General features: G+C 36.2%; 3 protein-coding genes across 3 annotated transcripts in view; 2 read left to right on the forward strand and 1 right to left on the reverse strand.

Annotated features, from left to right (window-relative positions):
• The window catches only part of LOC109584331 (deleted in malignant brain tumors 1 protein-like), a 6,029-nt gene extending 2,523 nt beyond the window's left edge, over positions 1–3,506 (reverse strand). The window contains exons 1-6 of the mRNA XM_020000028.1: positions 3,253–3,506; positions 803–958; positions 588–743; positions 384–542; positions 176–331; positions 13–123 (exon numbers count right to left, since the gene is read on the reverse strand). Coding sequence (XP_019855587.1) covers positions 13–123; positions 176–331; positions 384–542; positions 588–743; positions 803–958; positions 3,253–3,475 — 961 coding nt within the window. The 5' untranslated portion in view covers positions 3,476–3,506. The remainder of the gene's footprint in view (positions 1–12; positions 124–175; positions 332–383; positions 543–587; positions 744–802; positions 959–3,252) is intronic.
• Positions 3,507–5,323: 1,817 nt separating this feature from the next.
• Positions 5,324–14,385, forward strand: LOC100634532 (E3 ubiquitin-protein ligase parkin-like). Its single transcript, XM_020000032.1, has 12 exons — positions 5,324–5,565; positions 6,374–6,637; positions 6,684–6,770; positions 6,829–6,956; positions 8,923–9,065; positions 9,594–9,655; positions 10,274–10,408; positions 10,462–10,545; positions 10,900–11,023; positions 12,016–12,398; positions 12,441–12,600; positions 14,219–14,385. The coding sequence occupies exons 1-10, from the start codon at positions 5,344–5,346 to the stop codon at positions 12,126–12,128; spliced, it is 1,362 nt and encodes a 453-aa protein (XP_019855591.1). The 5' UTR covers positions 5,324–5,343; the 3' UTR covers positions 12,129–12,398; positions 12,441–12,600; positions 14,219–14,385.
• A 151-nt stretch (positions 14,386–14,536) lies between these two features.
• On the forward strand, positions 14,537–18,388 carry LOC100634657 (cytoplasmic polyadenylation element-binding protein 1-like). Its single transcript, XM_003388649.3, has 9 exons — positions 14,537–14,735; positions 14,798–14,888; positions 14,940–15,121; positions 15,183–15,495; positions 15,882–16,076; positions 16,564–16,691; positions 16,782–16,896; positions 17,147–17,325; positions 17,382–18,388. The coding sequence occupies exons 1-9, from the start codon at positions 14,706–14,708 to the stop codon at positions 17,574–17,576; spliced, it is 1,428 nt and encodes a 475-aa protein (XP_003388697.1). The 5' UTR covers positions 14,537–14,705; the 3' UTR covers positions 17,577–18,388.
• The last annotated feature ends 4 nt before the right edge of the window (positions 18,389–18,392 follow it).

Here is an 18,392-nt window from a genome sequence, read left to right on the forward strand (position 1 = left end):
AGTTGTGATTTGAGGTGTGTGTGCAGTTTGCAAGAAATTGTTCAGTTCCATCACAAGCAACATCATCCAATAATATTGATCCAATTCCCAGACCAAAGTATGCACTGCTGTGAGCTGTCCCGGCTAAAATCAATCACAGAAAACTACTCGCAACACATCATATTAGCTAACTCACTTGTTCCTAGACCAAGCTGTCTACATACAACTCCAGCATCAGTGTTGTCCCAGGAGTCATCACACACTGTACCCCACCTTCCATTTAGACACAGTTCCACTCTTCCCTCACTAGAGTTTGATCCACCAACAAGACGCAGAGCACCAGAACTACAAACTGAAGCAATAAATACATCTATTAACAGCACAAATTTATTCTACAAACTAACCGTGACAAGTTACTCCGGCGTCCTCAGAGTGTCTACAGTTACGATTACTCAAGTGTGTGCAGTTTGTCAAAAACTGTTCTGTTCCTGTGCACTGAACATCACTTAGGAGGATACTACCAGTACCCTGACCAAAGTAGGCACTTGATCGATAAGTTCCACCTGTCACAATAATATATCATTCATTGTCAAAAGTAATCAACTCACTTGTTCCCCAGCCTAGTTGTCTACACACTACTGCTGCATCAAGGTAGCCCCAGTAATCAGCACAGACAGTGCCCCATGATCCACTATGACAAACTTCCACTCTTCCTTCCCAATCGTGTGAACCGTTAACAAGACGGATTGATCCAGTAGTACATACTAATTATAAAGAAATTAAGTAGCATAATAATTTAAAGTATAAATGCCTAAAAACTTACAGGCACATCTGACTCCTGCATCTTCAGAATGAGTACAGTTGTGATTTATGGTGTGTGTGCAGTTTGTAAGGTAAGATTCACTTCCAACACACTGGACATCGTCCAACACAATTGATCCATTTCCTTGTCCAAAATAGGCACTCCCCAGGGCAGATACTGTTTAATTATTATAAATAAAAAGACTTTTAAAATGAAAAAGTACAGTATAGGATTGAATTGTGGAAAAGTTTCTTTACAAGGGTACTTGCAAACTGGTGTGTTAAAAAATCCTATACTACTGCAAGAAGCCTGCTTTATACTGTTATCATAATATAGTATTCTGTGTGCTGGGATTATTACAACCGACGCTTTGTGGATTATATTCTTCATGAAGTGGTGTAGGATTTTTTACCACACCAGTTTGCAAGTACCGTCTTGTTTCTTTACTTTTTCCAATTTAATCCTACTATTTTTCCATTATAATGTCTTTTTATTTACTTATTTTCATTCTTTTCTCTTAAATGAACAAATTGAAATTACATCTGTTATGATTCTGTGGTTAGGTCACCAGTAATTATTTTATGCTGATCATGTGTGCATAAATTAAAATGGCATCATAGATAATACATAGTCTATAATAATGATGGCATCAAACCACAAGCCCATGCGATGTCTGCAACTAAATTTTGTCTTCTGTTTTGTTCTCTGTCTTTGCTTCTTTTCTAAAACCACCTTTCCAGTCCTTAACCCAAGCACAAAGGAATGATGAAAGAGCCAACTTGAGCGCTTTCCTGGCTTAAAAGATTCCCATGTTAGAAGAAGATGAAAGAAGACAAAAAATTTTGAAGAATTTTGCAGAAAGTTGAATTTGGGACTATTCTCCAGCATATGCAGCTGCAGGGGCAGGCCATAGGAGTAATGCCCTACTTCTTACCGGAAGATGGCAATCATGACATCATCATAATTAGCAGTTAACTGATAGTTATTTAGTAGTTTTAAGTAATTTGACAAAATTGCTCAACAAAGTAGAGAATAAAGCCGGATTTACAATATGACGCTAGGCCAACGTAATGTCAATTTTTAATCAAAAGCGTAGGCAATTTGACCTTTTCACGCATGCTTCACGCTGGAGTTGAACCAGATTCAACTTCTGCCTCAACGTAACCTCAGGACTAGCGTCATATTGTAAATCCGGCTTAAGCTGCCACTAGCTGCATGGCTCAATTACACTAAGGCAGTCAGCCACTTCAGGGAGATATAATCTACAGTGATGACCCAAAGCTAGCATATCTTCCTCATTCATATAGTAGCTTCATTATCAATCATCAGTGTAAGCTATAAGAAAAGTTAAATCACCTAGCCATACTCTATATTAAAAGAGATCTTTCAGGTACTGAAATTCTCTCCCCTTAAACACAAGAATGGCAGGGTGACTCTTCAATGAGTAGTTCAGGGCTTTTTCTAACTGGATTTTTTCACAAAAATTAATGCTGAAACATTAAAAGTCTTAACAGGCATAGATAACCTCATTCAAGAGCATGGCATGTGAGTGTGGTCATGCTCACACCTACTTTCTGACTAGTCTCACTAGCCAGACTCTAATTTACCGAATAAGAGTCTGGTGCCATGCCTAATATCAACTCATGTTTTCAATGTTTTGATTTGTGTGGGCAAAGAATGTTAATATCTATAAACACGCCCACGCACCACAATAAGTGAATTTATCTTTTTATACTGATTTTATACTTGCTTGTTTACTTATTTTATACTTCATACTTGCTTCCTGACATCAAGAAAAATAAAGCAGTAAAGTACTTCTCATTTTTGGCTTTTTTCGGCAGTACTGAAGTTGGAACAATCATGGCGGCTGAATTCATCTCGGATCCAAGCACATTATTTCTAGAAGCATTTCTTTACTTGCCTAATAGTCTAACCATCAGAGCAGATAAAGGCAATCCAGTTGGCAGTTGTAGTCATAGAAAGACAGTATAATAGCTCAGTTAGTTCAATTCTTGATAATAGGCTTGCCTGCGTGGGCGGATTCTAATGTAACCATGGTAACAGTGATCTGATTAGGTCGACCAAATTCTGCCAGACAAGTACGAGTTGATGTTAGGCATGAAACCAGACTCCATTCTAAAAATTGAGTCTGGCCCTGCGAGACTACTTTCTGACCACTCCCACTTTTAGCCACACCGTGTACCAATGCCCTACTGACCTATGTTAATGTTCAGTTATGCTCCCGCTACATTACAGTTCATTTTAAAAGTACCAGGAGAATCACTCAGTGAAGGAGAGCTCATATAAGCTATTTATAAGGCTGTACAATGTAAGGTAAAAGAGTTATAAGGGTTTGAAAATCATAATAAAACTAATGGCCACCATCTTAAAAAACTAACCACAACCCTACATAACAGGCTCCTGCCTATTATTATCATAGATTGTGTTTTTAAAGCTGCATAATGATTTACTTGGTTCATATCCAAGCTGTCTACAGACAACAGTTGCATCACTGATGCCCCAGAAATCATCACAGACAGTACCCCATGATCCACCACTACATACTTCAACACGTCCTTCTAGATTACTTGTTCCTCCAACTAATCGAATGCTTCCATCAGTATAAGCAAATCCTAATGATATTACTGCAAGAAAAATCAGTAACAAGAGAACTGTAATTGACCAAAGCTTCATAGTGAAGCAGTTTAGTCAAATAAACTTTTTGGGTGGGGTTGCATACTTGCTTTGTGTGGTATGTGGACTGATATGCTGATGAATATCATAACTTGGAGTAATTTTATGTAATTTGATCTTAGCAGGTATAATAAATAACATTAAGAATGTCAATGATAATATACTGTAAGTAGTGGAAGGTGCTTATATAAATATGTGTACATTGTGGCCTTGTCAGTCTAAGACTAGCATGTATGTAATGATATGCCAATGATATGTAAAATTTTTAGATTAATGTATAACATTTGAATTGGCTTTAGCTAACTATAAAACTCATGCTGGAACAGTCACTGCATGCTTATCTCATACAGAAATTCCAAGGTCGTCACAACCTCGCAAGGTTGTAGCAACTTAGTAGCAATCTTTTAAAGGTGGTAAGGTCAAATTTGATACACAGAATAAACCTGTTGCACAGATGTAATCAACGGGGTAGGCAGAGCTTCCTGTCGGCCATCTTGAGTGGCAAGAATGTGCACACAACGAATGGGGGAATGGAAACAATACGATTTTTCATCAAAGAGATATCATACTTCGCTGCAGAATATTATAGAGACTTCTTTACTCAATATCTTCATCTCCTACCTTGCATTAGCCTGGAATGTCAGCAGAATTTATTTAAATTTTTTTCTCCATTCCCCCATTCATTCTTGGCCTTCTTGCCACCCAACATGGCGGACAATTTAGCTCAATTTTAGCCACACCCTCCCGTTGATTACTTCTGTGCAACAGCTCTATAAGAAAATTTATTTGTATCAGTCGTATATCAATAGGTAGGGAAAATGATGTAACGGTGGGTGTCACCTGACATCTATGGCAAAGGGTGCTGAAAAATTATTAATTGTGCATGGATATTGGGGTGTCCCGATTATTCTGGAATAATTTTGGGAATAATAGGTCAGGGGTGTTTCTAGCATGGGGCTGAATGGTGCTTGAGCCCCCCCCTCATGGCTGGGCTCAGAAAAATATTACTGAAGTCCTGGACTTTTGCATCACTACCAAGCCTCTTAACAAAGTTATCTAGCCCCCTGATCATGACTTCAGCAGTTTCCAATGCTTTAAGGAGCAATCAGAAGTACCAGTAACATGGCAGTATGCTTGAAAGGATCTTGGCCCCACCCATAATTGACGAAAATGCAGGAATAGGCCGTTTTACCGCCGTAAAAGTGGGTGTGGCCAAAATCGTGGCGCGCATCGCGCGCCCTCAACACCCCCCTTCCTCAGTTCCTAGATACGCCCCTGTAGGTAGCACTTCAATTCCAGAATAATGCTGGCCTAATAGGTGGATCAGTAGCCAAACTCTAATTAAAGAGCAGCAAATGCACAATTTTTGAATTTTTTCATGCCTGAGCTAGTTGTACCTTAATTTTTGAACAAAGTTCAGGTTCTGAGATTGATATAGAGACATATATTTTGCAGTCTCTGCTGATAGTGATACTTTAAATAGCTTCTCAGATTTACTAATATTCATTTTTATTGTAGTTAGCTCATGATTATAAAGAATAAAGTGAGAATAATAGGGCAGAATAAAAATAATAATAGGCAAATTTTTGAGAATTTCTGAATAGAATTATAGGTAAAAAAATTAGCATAATTGGGACACCCCTACATGGATATGAGTAATAATGAGTGTAATTTTATAAATATTAATTATGCTAGATTATTTGTTAATTTGATATAAAAAATACTTCCAAAATTGAAGTTAATGAAACAAGCTTACTTGATCTGCTTTCTCTTTTGCTTCAGCTTTTAGCCTCCAGACCAGAAACCGGAATAGAACCTGCCCACGTGTACACACGTGAGAATCTAGTTAAAAAAACCTATACCTGGGCATGGTTAGAGGTGTGGCTATTTTTAAAATGGCTGCACGTCAGGCTGTACTCTTTGATGTCAGTGTGCGAGATTCCGCTGGGAGGACTCAAATAATACCAGTACGTGCTAGCACATCAGTTAGCGATATAAAGAGAAGCTTTTCGGAAAAGACCGGTGTGCCATTGAACTCGTACCAACTGGTATTCGCTGGTAGACAACTCAGTGATGCGGACACGCTTCAGGTAATAAGCTACGCCTTTCTCTCACGTTTAATTACCTTAAAAGTGTAAAAAGAGAGATGCAAGACTTGTAAACAATAACAAAGATTAGATATTTATTCAGGGGCATCTCTAGTATCAGGAAGTTGTGGGTGCCTAGTATTGCATGAGTGCAGACTACTCTAGCATGATGAGTCTAGTCTTATTTTGTAGACAGATACTCAGTTAGTGGGTGCTATTGTTCAGTAATGGGTACTGATGCATCCCTAAGCAATGCCCATGTAGCAGGGGAAAATTTGCTGAGTTTTAGTTGGCAGCCGGCAGATCAATGATAAAATCCACCATTTTTCTTTATTCTGAGCATGCTCAATGATTCATGGCTACTAATTCACGAATATTAAAAAAGCAAACGCATTGCAATCATATAGAATTGCCAATGTTAAGTGCTGCCAAATTTTCCCATTATACAGTGTCATTCACATAGCCCATAATTCTGGCTTAAAATTCCAAATGCATTTATCAACTTGTACCATGTGGGTTTCAGCTTTTGGGCCAAATTCTTGTCTTTTGTGGGTAAGATTTTTTTAAATTTTGATTGTGTGAAAAGAATTGTCGTAATTTTGTGTCTTTATTATTTCTACTGAGCTTGGAAAAATGAACAAAAGTTAGGTCACTCAGAAAAAACTACTATACAATATGTGACATAAAGAGAAAAGTTGAGGCAACAGATAAAAAGGCTCAAGCTTCTAAACCGTGTTACTGTTATTATGTATACATTGTACATGTATTGCTACATGTACGTACATGTATTATAAATACTATTGTTTTTTAGGCATTAGGTGTACAGAGCCACAGTACACTGTTTTGTATAAGAGGAGGAGTCAAAGTTGAAGCAGTTCCTGATATAAGTGTAAAAGCTGTTGAAGATAAACTGGGCAAAATAGCTACTGATGATATTGAAGATCCTCCCTCTAGTCCATCAGCTGCCAATAATAGATTTTATGTTTATTGCAAGTCTGTGTGTAAGGAAATGAAGCCAGGGAAGTTACGTGTGCGTTGTGCCTCTTGTAAAGACGATAGATTCACATTGACAACGGTAATGATGTTTATTGATATAACTATATTGTTTAATATTATTTTAGGAGCCCCAAGGTTGGTCTGATGTATTAGAAAAACAAAAGCTAAGGGGGAGGTGTTATAATGATAAATGTGGAGGAGATAAATTTGCTGTTAGTTGAAGTTATAATCACTTGAAAGTTTTTACACAACCTTTATTATTATTATTAGGAGTTTTATTTTAAATGTGCTGGTCATACTAGTGGGGCAGCTGGAGTGAGAGATGATGAATGTGTTGCTCTGCATATGATTAGAACTAACACAGTAGACATTGAATGTCCTTTGTGTGCTGATGAAAAGTAAGTGCTTGGAAAGAGAAGTTTGAGAATAAATGAGAATAGAAAACAATAAGAGAGAGAGAGAAAGAGTAGTTATTTGAATGTTTTAAGCCTGAAAATATAATTGCTAGAAATTTTTTATAATTTTTTAATGCGCACACATCAAGAGTACTCTTGATACTCATGTACATGTTCCTGATACATATACATTATATGTGTTCTTATGTTACGTAGAAAATTTGAGCTACATATACATGTACATGTACATGTAATTCTAAGTCGTTAAATTTTTAAAGGTTTTTGAAGTTAATCAAAAATCGTGCCAAAGTCCTTGTACAGGGACTTTGGCCACAATTGACTAAGAAAGAATTCTTCATTTTTTCTGATACATATACATGTTCTTATGTTGTGTGGAAACCAAGTTGATTCCAATCAAAATTATTTATTTTAAAGATACTAAAAAAGGGGCCAAATCTCTGTACTATAATACAGGGTCTTTTAAAAGTGACTAAGAGAGAATTTTTCATTTTTATAATTTTTCCTGATGCATATACATGTGCATGTTTTATTGTATGTAAAAACTTTAAGCTAATTCCAATCAATATTAATTTTTTACTAATTTTTTAAGTTAATTAAAATTTGGACCAAATTTTTTCAACATTGAACAATAGACGATTCTGCATTTCTATAATTTTTTATACACATAGAGTACATGTACATGTACTTACATGTACATGTACATGTGTAAAAAGTTTGAGCTACATGTAGTTGCAAAACTTGCAATCGATTTTTTACAAATTTTTAAAGTTGCTCAAAAATTGGGTCAAAGTCCCTGTACTGTACTGTATAGTACAGAGACTTTGGCCAAAAATGACTAGGAGAGAGTTTTTCATTTTTATAATTTTTTTGATTTATTTCCATTTTATTATGCTGCGTAGCAAGTTTGAGCTGATTCTGATCAAAATTAATTTTTTACAAATTTTTAAAATTACTAAAAAATCAGACTAAAACCAAATTTAATTAAGATTACGAGCCATTTTATAATTTTTTCTGATACACAATTTACACTTTTAGATTGTGTGCCAAGTTTGAGTTGATTCCGACCAAAATTGAATTATTTTTTTACAATTTTTAAAGTTGCTCCAAAAGCCATTTACAGCTTTGTGGGAAATTCTGAATGCACAAAATGTAGTGCAAGGAAATTTTAGACAAGGTTTGTTTTCAATATGACAGTTTTCTTTTCATTTTTCATGTGTTTGTTTTGCAAAATATATTGCAACCAAAAGTATGCATGTACATGTATGGTACAAATTGCCATTTTTGTGCAGCAATAGACATGTACAAGTAAACATGCAAAAGGCAATATTCTGAGGGAACTGAATGATTAGTACCGTAGGTCGGGATAAATTCGCGGCTGCTTATTTTCGCGATTTTTTCCCGCACTCAGCAATTACCATGGTTACTAGATGCAATTTTAATTGAAAAATCCGCGATATTAATAGCAAAGGACTCTGTTGCAGTGTTCTTGGGTTGTTGTTCTTCTTGCTGTTACTAATCCTTGGTCTCTTTGGAGCTGTTTCAACCAGAGCTACTCTCTTCACTCTGCTTCGCCGTATCTTGGCCCATTCTTGGGACTCTCCACCCATTTATTGACTTGGGGCGTGGTTAATTATCACCAGCGGCAAGTGGAGCGGCAAGGATTTGCAGCAAAGAGCTCGAAGGTAGTGGCCCATACAAGAAGATAGTGGACGGAGAACTGGATGGCTCCCAGTAAAGCTGCTAAAGAATAGATAATTAGCTGCTGAACACTGTATGTAATTGTATAAACACGTGGTCTTATTGTCATAGCAACAATCAATCGGTTTCCATGGTATTTAATTGAACCTTTTTATTAGTTTTTATTATCGCGAAAATAAGCAGCCACGAATATATCCCAACCTACGGTATTAGGAGCAAATAATTAATATTATTTTTATATTGATTATAGGGATATAATGGTCGTGTTTACTTGTGATGGTAAAGATGGTCACTGCCTCTGTTTGGACTGCTTTAAAGACTTTGCAAGACTAGCTCTAACTGAGCGGAGGTTTATTGAGAATGCTCAGTCTGGCTATAGCATACAGTGTCCAAGTAATGTGTCACTTTGTTTTGTTATCTATTAATTGTCTGCTCTTGTTTTGTTATTGGTTATTATTCTTATTATACCGTATGGTTGATAATTTTCAAGGGTCCAATATTTTGCATTTTTTCCAAAATTTCCTTAGAAGAGCTAATATTTGTGGGTACAAATATTGGTGGCTTGCAGTTATCACTCTTCTTTTCACTTGGATCTACAGCACTAGCTTCCAATACATGGCTTATAGAAGTTATAGTGGAATATGGAGTATTAGACAAAGACTCTGGATCCTCCACTGGCTTCGAAGTAGTAGTTAGAGCTCTGCATGACCCCATTAATTAGTTTTTCATGTGGGTTAAAACTTTGTGGCACCACGAAATTAATGAAAATTAATACCCCACAAAAATTACCAACCTTATGGTATTGTTATTTGTTGTTCTTATTTATTAAGACCAAAATTTAATACACATTATAACATTATTGTTACTTATTATTAATTATACATATTAAAATAGACTACATTCCTTTTCTCTCTTTCTCAGATAGGTGTCCTGATTCTTTTATTACTGAAATACATCACTTTAGACTATTAGGAGATGAACTGGTAAATGTAGTTACTATTGTTGTTACTAAGCCTAGGACACAATAGATCTGGTAACAATCTGTGTATTATATGTTAATGCTGTTAAAGTTAAAGAAAGTTTCTGTTAAAGAAAGTTACACTACTAAAGGCAGATCATGAATGAAGCACCATGCATTGTATGATTTTGAAAATAATTTTTAGAAGTACATGCATTTATACATTTAAAGTGAGACATTTAACTTAAAGGGAGTGAGACTTGATTTTTGGTACCTACCCCTTAATGCACCACTCTAATAGCGAACAAATAATTTTTGAATTACTATAACACAGTAATGATTAATTGTGTCCTAGGCTTAATTAATGGCTAAAATACATGTACTACATGTAACAATTTAACTTTGCTTTTTATTACCATATAGCTTGAAATTTTCGTGAAATGTAAATTTCGTGGTTTTCGTGGTTATGGGCTGCCCACGAAAATTAAACCCACAAAATCATTGAAGTGCCATCCCCTTACAGGCTATGTAAACTATCAACCACGAAAATTATACCACGAAAATTATACCACGAATTGCCCCACTAGGAGCAAACCACGAAAATATCGACCCACAAAAATTTCAAGCTATACGGTATTTTTAGTACGAAAGGTATCAACGGTTTGGTACGGAGGAGTGCCTGTTACAGATGGGAGGAGTGTTGTGTCCTCAGGTTGGGTGTGGTATGGGTATGCTACCTGAAGACCCTGGAAATAGAGTAACCTGTCCAACCTGCAGAGTTAGTCAATTCTTTTTAATTGTTATAAATATTACTGAGGATTTTTTGTGTAGCATACTTTCTGTCGTAATTGTAAGAATCCTTATCATCGTGGTAACTGTGATGCTGCCCCGCCCATACAAGCACTGGCTGGAACAGTAAGTGTACATGTACATGTACTATAACGGCTGTACATGTACATGTAGCTGATTAATATTATCATTGATGATTAATATATTTAATAATTATATCATAATTATTGATTATTGATTTTAATTATTGATTACGGTATATCTCCCAATTTTCACCAGTCTAAAATTTTGTCAAAATTCTAACTTCTTGTTAAAATTAATTTTTGTTATTAATCTGCCTACAATACTACCCACATGGAACAAAAATTTTGTCAAGCAATAATATCTAAAAAAAATTTGACAAAACTTTTGACCGGCAACAATTTGTAGCTATACGGCATTCTTAATAATATAAATATTGATAAATGTATCGATTGTTAGGGGCAGCAAATAGATGGTGAGAGATTGAGGAGGTCAAGATGGGATGAGGCGAGTGACGCCTTCATACGCTCTAATGCCAGTATTAAACCATGCCCACGATGTCATGTTAATATTGAAAAGAATGGTAAATATAAAGAGTTGATATTAATTATTGACAAATGTCAATAATGTTGATTGGCTGTTATGGGACAAAATTTCCCCAATAGAAATTTAGCTAATTTTGGTTTAATCTTAATTATTATTTTAGTGTACTATCCATATACATTATTGATCATAAGTTTTTAATCCATTTTTGATATCATCATAATAATCATTAGCTCATCCACACTGTTCTCATGCACATAATTATTCATATTCTTTGTGTTTTGTAAAGTCTTGAGTTGATTCTGATCAAAATTGGATTTTTAGAAATTTTCAAAGTCTTATTTTATAATTTTTCTCATGCATATTAAACATACATATGTACATGTACATGTTCTTATGTTGCATATCAACTTCTAGCTGATTCCGATCCATGATCTTGCCTGTCATGATGCCAATAAACACAGCACCATTTTATAGTTTTACTACACCTACATGTACAGTATGTGTCATGTGCTATTGCCAATTGTTGCAAACTTATCATTGGCATTTGACAGTTTATTGTATTGGCCGTTTTATTATAAATTTCCAATTTTCCAATTTACATGTAAAGTCACTGCTAAATTTTCTATAGCTTCATTTTATACAAATAATTAATAATTCTCTGCCTTTTCTTCAACTTTCTCCCTCCCTTCAGGGCTTACCACAGAAATTGGCATAGTGCTCATACTGTTTTTTGTTTGTGGGTTGCCAAGTTGCTTAAAAATTTAACCAAAACCCTGTACTATAGTACTGGGTATTTTAAGAAAAAAATCACAAGTGAATTCACCATTATTCTGATGCATATACATTTCCTTATGTTGTGCATCAACTTTGAGTTTATTCCGATCAAATTTAGATTTTTTATGGTTTTTTAATTTTTGCTCCAAATTCCAAAAATGTTCCTAATCTTACCTAATTTCACCTCCTTTTTGGCTGCCGTTTCACTTTACTGTCTCTTGTCTTTCCTCTTCTTCTTTCCTCTCTCTCTTTCAGGTGGCTGCATGCATATGACTTGTAGTAAATGTCGTTTCAATTTTTGTTGGATATGCCTCATTGAATGGGGCCGTAGATGTCAAGATAATCACTGGTTTGGAGAAAGAAATTAGCAACAAATCTACTTAATGTGTGGGTGTGAATTGTTATTATTAATTTTGTTATTTTTGTATTTGATTTTTTTTCTATAACTAAAGCGTGGGTGTGTGGTAATTGTCCACTATTAATTAATATTAATTTTTAATAATAGAAAATAATTTTAAGAGGTCTGGGCGTGTCTATTTAGGCGTGGCTCTTAGTGTTTGGGCGTTAATTAGAATGTCAGGTAGAAATCTTCAAAGAACTGGCCGGAGAGATCCCTGGGCTAGATTTGAGGCATGGCGGTGAGCAGCTCCACACTTTTTATGTATTAATAATGTCTATAGATACGCTCCTGATATAACTAAGGGCGCCAATATGAGACGGATGTTCCCTGGCTTGGGTATTGGGTTTGTAGCATTCCTAGTTCTGTCAGCTTGGGAAGAGTTTTACTACAAGCCACGCCATCCAGAAGAATACACAACTCATCATTAGTAATACACATAGGTGAAATTTTTGAATATTAAAATGTGACTTTAGTTGGATGGGCGGAGTCATGAATATTAATGAAGCTTTAATTAAATTTTGCTAATTATTGTTAATTAATTTCATTATCTCTTGCTTGTTATTTTCTGGCAGTATTTTATTATTGAAACTTATTCCAATTGCCAAGCACTGCTGCATAGGCTGCATGCATATACTACTTATACTTTGAATTGATTTAATTCACCCAAGGGCCTAATATACTATAATGTATAGTGATTATTCAAACATGTATGATGTTAATTGAATCTCAGAAATCATTATTATTTGCATCATTATAATTTTACATGTGTTAGTTTATGTTGTAAAGTGGATTTTCCTCTTTTTCTTCAGAAATAATAACAATCCTAGCTTATATCCATACATTAGCCCAAGCCTTCCAAAACAACTCTATATTTGTTTCCTTTCCTTTAAAATACTCAGCCTAATTTATCTGGACTACAAACTCTTAATTGATAATAATGAAACTAGCAAAACTGACAGAGACCTTAGAGTATAAACAGAAGTAAAGTGACTCTATGACTGAAATTACAGTGGATGCTCTTTTTTATAGTTTATACCCTAGCCCTTTCACTAATGAGAAAATAAATTTTGCTTGGTACTATGTCTCTTTCAATTAAGAGCTCACATGTTTTATGTGTGAGTGTATACCTGTGCATGCTAATTAATGCAATGATGCAATAGTCTGGCACAGGTATGTCCATTGCACAATGACTGCTTATGATATTACTATTATTGTGCTTGTGTCACCGAGTTTCAGTGAATTTACCTGTAACTAGTAATTTGACAAGGTGTGTTTATGTACATGTTTTAAGCTAATATCGTTATAATTTTCAGTTACATATGCAATAAAATGGAAAGATATCGTGGACATGCACATAATTGTAATTATTATAAATTGTATTTAATGACACTGCTTATTTTATGGTGTTAATGACATTAATACCTTCTCTGTCCCTCCTCTCTCTCTCTCTCTCTCTCTCTCTCTCTCTCTCTCTCTCTCTCTCTCTCTCTCTTCCCCTCTTTCATCCCTTCCTCCCCCCTCTCTCTCTCCTATCATACCTATCACATTATATCAAGCTCATAAATTACAAATATATTCTATTTCTCTTGATACTTCTAATTTGATTGGGGCATTGCTTGGAATGATTATCATTCACACTTACACACAATTAGCTGTCTCACTTGTATATTGATTATAATGCCAATCCCTAAATGTAATATAACTGTTGTCTCTGTGTGATTTTCTCTTGATTTTAATGTTATTGTTGTTCCCTCATTAATTATTGACAGCATTATCATGTTGTACAGTATCAAGTGTTGCTCGCTTTCTCCACCTCTTTTCACCTCTCACAGTGTCAGTCTCTTTATTAGGTTTCTAATTATAATGGAAGTGTTACTGTAGTTTGTATAGTATTTAGTCTCTTTAATATTTCTACATGATAAACATGTTGTCCTTCAATTTACACGTGTACTGTATCTTACCCCTCTTTCTCCCCCTCTCTCCCCCCTCTCACACGTACATGTAAACATACATTATGCAACATTGACACATATTCTCTCTCTTTCTCTCCCAATGTAGATAATAAAACAAGGTACATTACTCCATTATCAAGAAAGACTACTACTACTATTGAAGAACTAGCTATTGTACTTGTATTTTTCTCTCTATGTGTGTATATCTTATTGTAATATGAATAGGCATCAATAGAATACTAGGTGATATATCTATTGGCCTTAAGAACTGCCCATGTACCTTCCATTAATAGCTACATGCAGTTGCTGTAGCACTACACAATAGCGCCATTGAGACAATCCCCTCCCTCTATAAAGGAGAGATGTGTTAGTGGTGTCAGTATTGTTGTATAGAGACCACGTGTGTCACATTACACACTTAATATTGTTCGTCCACGAGTTATAAAACGCATGTGATACCGTACCACGCGCTCAGCCTCAAGAGAGAGGAGAAAGAAGGATCTGTTTGTAGCTAAGGAACCTTTGTTGGCTATTTTAGAGAGTTAAAGAGATCTAGGAAGAAGTGACAGAGGTGCTACGGTCGGTGTATAACAATGGCGTACACAGAGGGAATGTTCAGCCAGGTAAAGAGAGACACGTGCTTAATGGCGGGTGATGACAACCCTATCTCCTTCTCTCTCTTTAGTTAATGGAAGAAAAACAAGACCCCGTCAAGGAAAAGAAAATGTCTGACTCGTCCAACAGCAGCAGCTCTTCTTCATCGTCCCCTGTAGAGGGTGCGTGTATCTCTCCCTCTAGTAACAATGGCGACATTGTCTTCTTTATAGGTCAAGAAACGGGACAAACCCCATGGACCATAGGACTCGTCGAGTGCCCTATACTAAACAGCAGCAGCAGTGAGTCCAGCATAGATTCTGGACTGGACTCGCCGGGTGCTCCTTCTTCACGCAATTCTCCACTTTCTTTAAATGATGCCATTGTCTCAACCTCTAACCTTACCTCCATGCTGGTAAACCTTATTATTATTGTTGTTGTATTTATAATTAATTACTCTTCTCTATTTCACTTAGAATAAGTTGACTATAGCTCCTGTGTCTGTCAGCGATAATCCGTTCTCTGATTCGCACGAGTTCCATGTCCCTCCCTTGTCCCCGGATTACCTCATCCCTCCTTCTCCTCTTCTCAAAGACTCTCTCTCTCTTTCCTTCCAGTCCCCGATCCCTTGGGGTGCCTCCTTCCCTGGGATATATCAGTCGACTCATCACTACGGCAACGGTCCTGGTGGGAGGAGTTTTGAGCCAATCTGTTCTCTTCCCTATCCTTCTTCTCCGTACTCCTCAAGGCCGCTCCAATCGTCCATTTTATCCGTTTCTGCTGGAGGCAGTAAGTTTTGAATTTGTTGTTAGTTGTACAGTAATTAACTGCAGAGTACAGTACATGTCACATGTTTTTTGGTGGTTAGAAACATGTAATAACTCTGTGTGTGTATGTGTCATTTTCTTTCTGCTCTTTTGTGTCTTCTTTCTGTGTATGCTTAATGTATTGTGTGTCCTTTCTGTGTAGATGGTGTATTTTACTGCATGTGTGGTTGTTAATGAACATTTGAGAATGGTTGGGTGGTATCCATTGACCTCAATAGGAGGAGACTCAGATTAGCTCTAGCCTTTAGCTTTTATTGTCTTTGATAACAATCCCTCCCTCTTTCTCTCCTCTGGCACTCTTTCATCATATCCTCTTACCACTTTCTCCCCCTCCCTCTAAATTCCCAGGTCCTGTTTGTAAATGGAGTGGACACTTGCCTCCAAGGCGTTACAAGAATCCCACGTATTCCCCACGTGTGTTTCTGGGTGGTGTGCCGTGGGATACTACTGAGGCCACGTTGCTTGCTTTATTCCAACCATTTGGTAACCTCTCTGTTGATTGGCCAGGGAAAGAAAATAAACACAACAGACACCCACCTAAAGGTAAAGCTGGAGTGTTTGTGTGTTCTCTTTTGTATTTATGTTTTGTACTCTTAGTGATATAAACATCTGAGCATTGTAGTGACTTGTATTGTCATTAGTGTATGTACAGACAATACTGAAGGAGAGAGATGATGAGTGGATTTTGTGGTAATAAAGTCAAAAAGTATTTAAAGGAATTGGGATTTTAGAGGAATGAGTGTGTGTTTGTGCGTGTGTTACTATTATTAATAGTGTGTACTATACTAGTGGAGGCTGTGTGTTACTATTAATATTATTAATGTACTACAATCCAGTACATGTATGCATCATTACTGGCAAAAAGCCAGTTTTCTCTCTCTCCTGATGTGTGCTGGAGCTAAAGGATAAGTCTACCCTTTTCATTGTCATAGCAACCGTATGTAAACATGCCTAGCCTTCGTGTCAACTTATTGATACATGTGTACTTAGATGTAGTCAAACCAGACTAACGTCTTTTCAATGCATTTAGGTTATGTTTACTTGACTTTCGAGATGGAGAAATCAGTAAAGGCTTTACTAATGACTTGCGGTCAGAATCCATCTAACGCAGGGCAGTATTTTTGCAAAGTGTCCAGTCGTAGAATCAGGAATAAAGAGGTGAGTTACAGTGCTTATATATCCAATGGACATTGTTATTATTTACTGGTAATGTATGCATTATTGTAATTGTGTTTTTGTTATTTGTAGGTGCAAGTTATCCCGTGGGCTTTGTCTGACAGTAACTCTATAAGGTCTCCATCTCCACGTCTTGATCCGAGTCGTACTGTATTTGTAGGCGGACTCCATGGTCTTATCAATGCTGGTAAGAAATAGCATATGTGTGTGTGTTTTTGTGTGTGTGTGGTGTTTTGGTTCAATTGTTATTGTGCCAGGTGATGTTTATCTCTTATCCTCCAATTTTATCTCTTAACCTTCTCTCTCTCTCTCTCTCTCTCTCTCTCTCTCTCTCTCTCTCTCTCTTTCTCTCTCTCTCTCTCTCTCTCTCTCTCTCTCTCTCTCTCTCTCTCTCTCTCTCTCTCTCTCTCTCTCTCTTTCTCTCTCCCTTTTTCTAGATTCCTTGGCTCATATAATCGACGAGCTGTTTGGGGGTGTGGTCTATGCCGGTATCGACACCGATAAGTACAAGTATCCAATTGGGAGTGGGCGTGTCACTTTTGGTAACCAGCAAGGATATATGAAAGCTGTCAAGGCTGGTTTTGTTGAAATTAAGACACCAAATTTCACTAAAAAGGTAACTTGATTACAGCCCCCTGTTGCCATGTTATTTAATTATGATTTATCTTGCAGGTTCAGATTGATCCTTATCTTGAGGATAATCTCTGCTCTGTCTGTGGTCGTGTCGTGGGTCCGTATTTTTGTCGAGATTTCCAATGCTTCAAATATTTTTGCCGAGCCTGTTGGCAATGGCAGCACACCACTGACGGCTTTATTGGTCACCGCCCACTCACTCGTACCAGTAAATCTACACCACATCCAGTCTAACTGTTGTACACCTCTTATGTCTCACCTCCCAAGCTGTTGATCCTTTTACCTGTTGGCTATTTTTGTTAGGGTTTCTGTAATATAACCTCTTTCTCTTCCTCACTCACACTCTCTCTCTCTCTCTCTCTGGTTTTGAGTTGGTATTTTTCTTAGTATTTTATCTCTCTCTCTTATCTTCTATTTTACACACACTTTATTTTAAACACTTAAGATTCACTGACTATCACTATTACTGATATTGGGAGTCTCTCTCATTACTATATAGTGTATATGAAGTGTTTCGACTGATACACTTGCAACCACTTACTGAAGTGCTTGTGTATCGTGCTGTTATACAGTCTGTACAATAGATCCATTATTTTTTTCACCCATTCCCATTATTGTTTAGTTATACTTAAGAGCGGGAAAACCCCTCTATTTTAGGATAGGGCACAGGTGCCTTTTTGTCTCTTATTTTGTATCATAATTATTATTATTGTCTTTGTTGTCTATTAACCTATTCCTACCTTAATCTACTTGTTATTATTTGATTTTTAAATATATTTCATTTATTCTGAAGAGACATTAAGTGAGTAATTCTTGTATCAGTTTTCAACCATCCTCTGATTGTTTTCGATTTTTAATTCTTATTATTATTATTATCAAACATTTTTCCATTTTCTCTTTGTTTTTGGAAAGGACTCTTGATTTCTTAACCTCAATATAAACTTATCCTTTATTGTTATTATTATTATTATTGTAATGAGGAGTAGTTCATTTTTCATTGTATTAATCATGATCTATTAAATATTTTTTGAATAAAATTTAATTAATAAA

The sequence above is a fragment of the Amphimedon queenslandica genome, unplaced genomic scaffold (assembly GCF_000090795.2).
Source record: "Amphimedon queenslandica unplaced genomic scaffold, v1.1 AMPQUscaffold_13219, whole genome shotgun sequence".
In the NCBI taxonomy this organism is placed as follows: Eukaryota; Metazoa; Porifera; class Demospongiae; order Haplosclerida; family Niphatidae; genus Amphimedon; species Amphimedon queenslandica.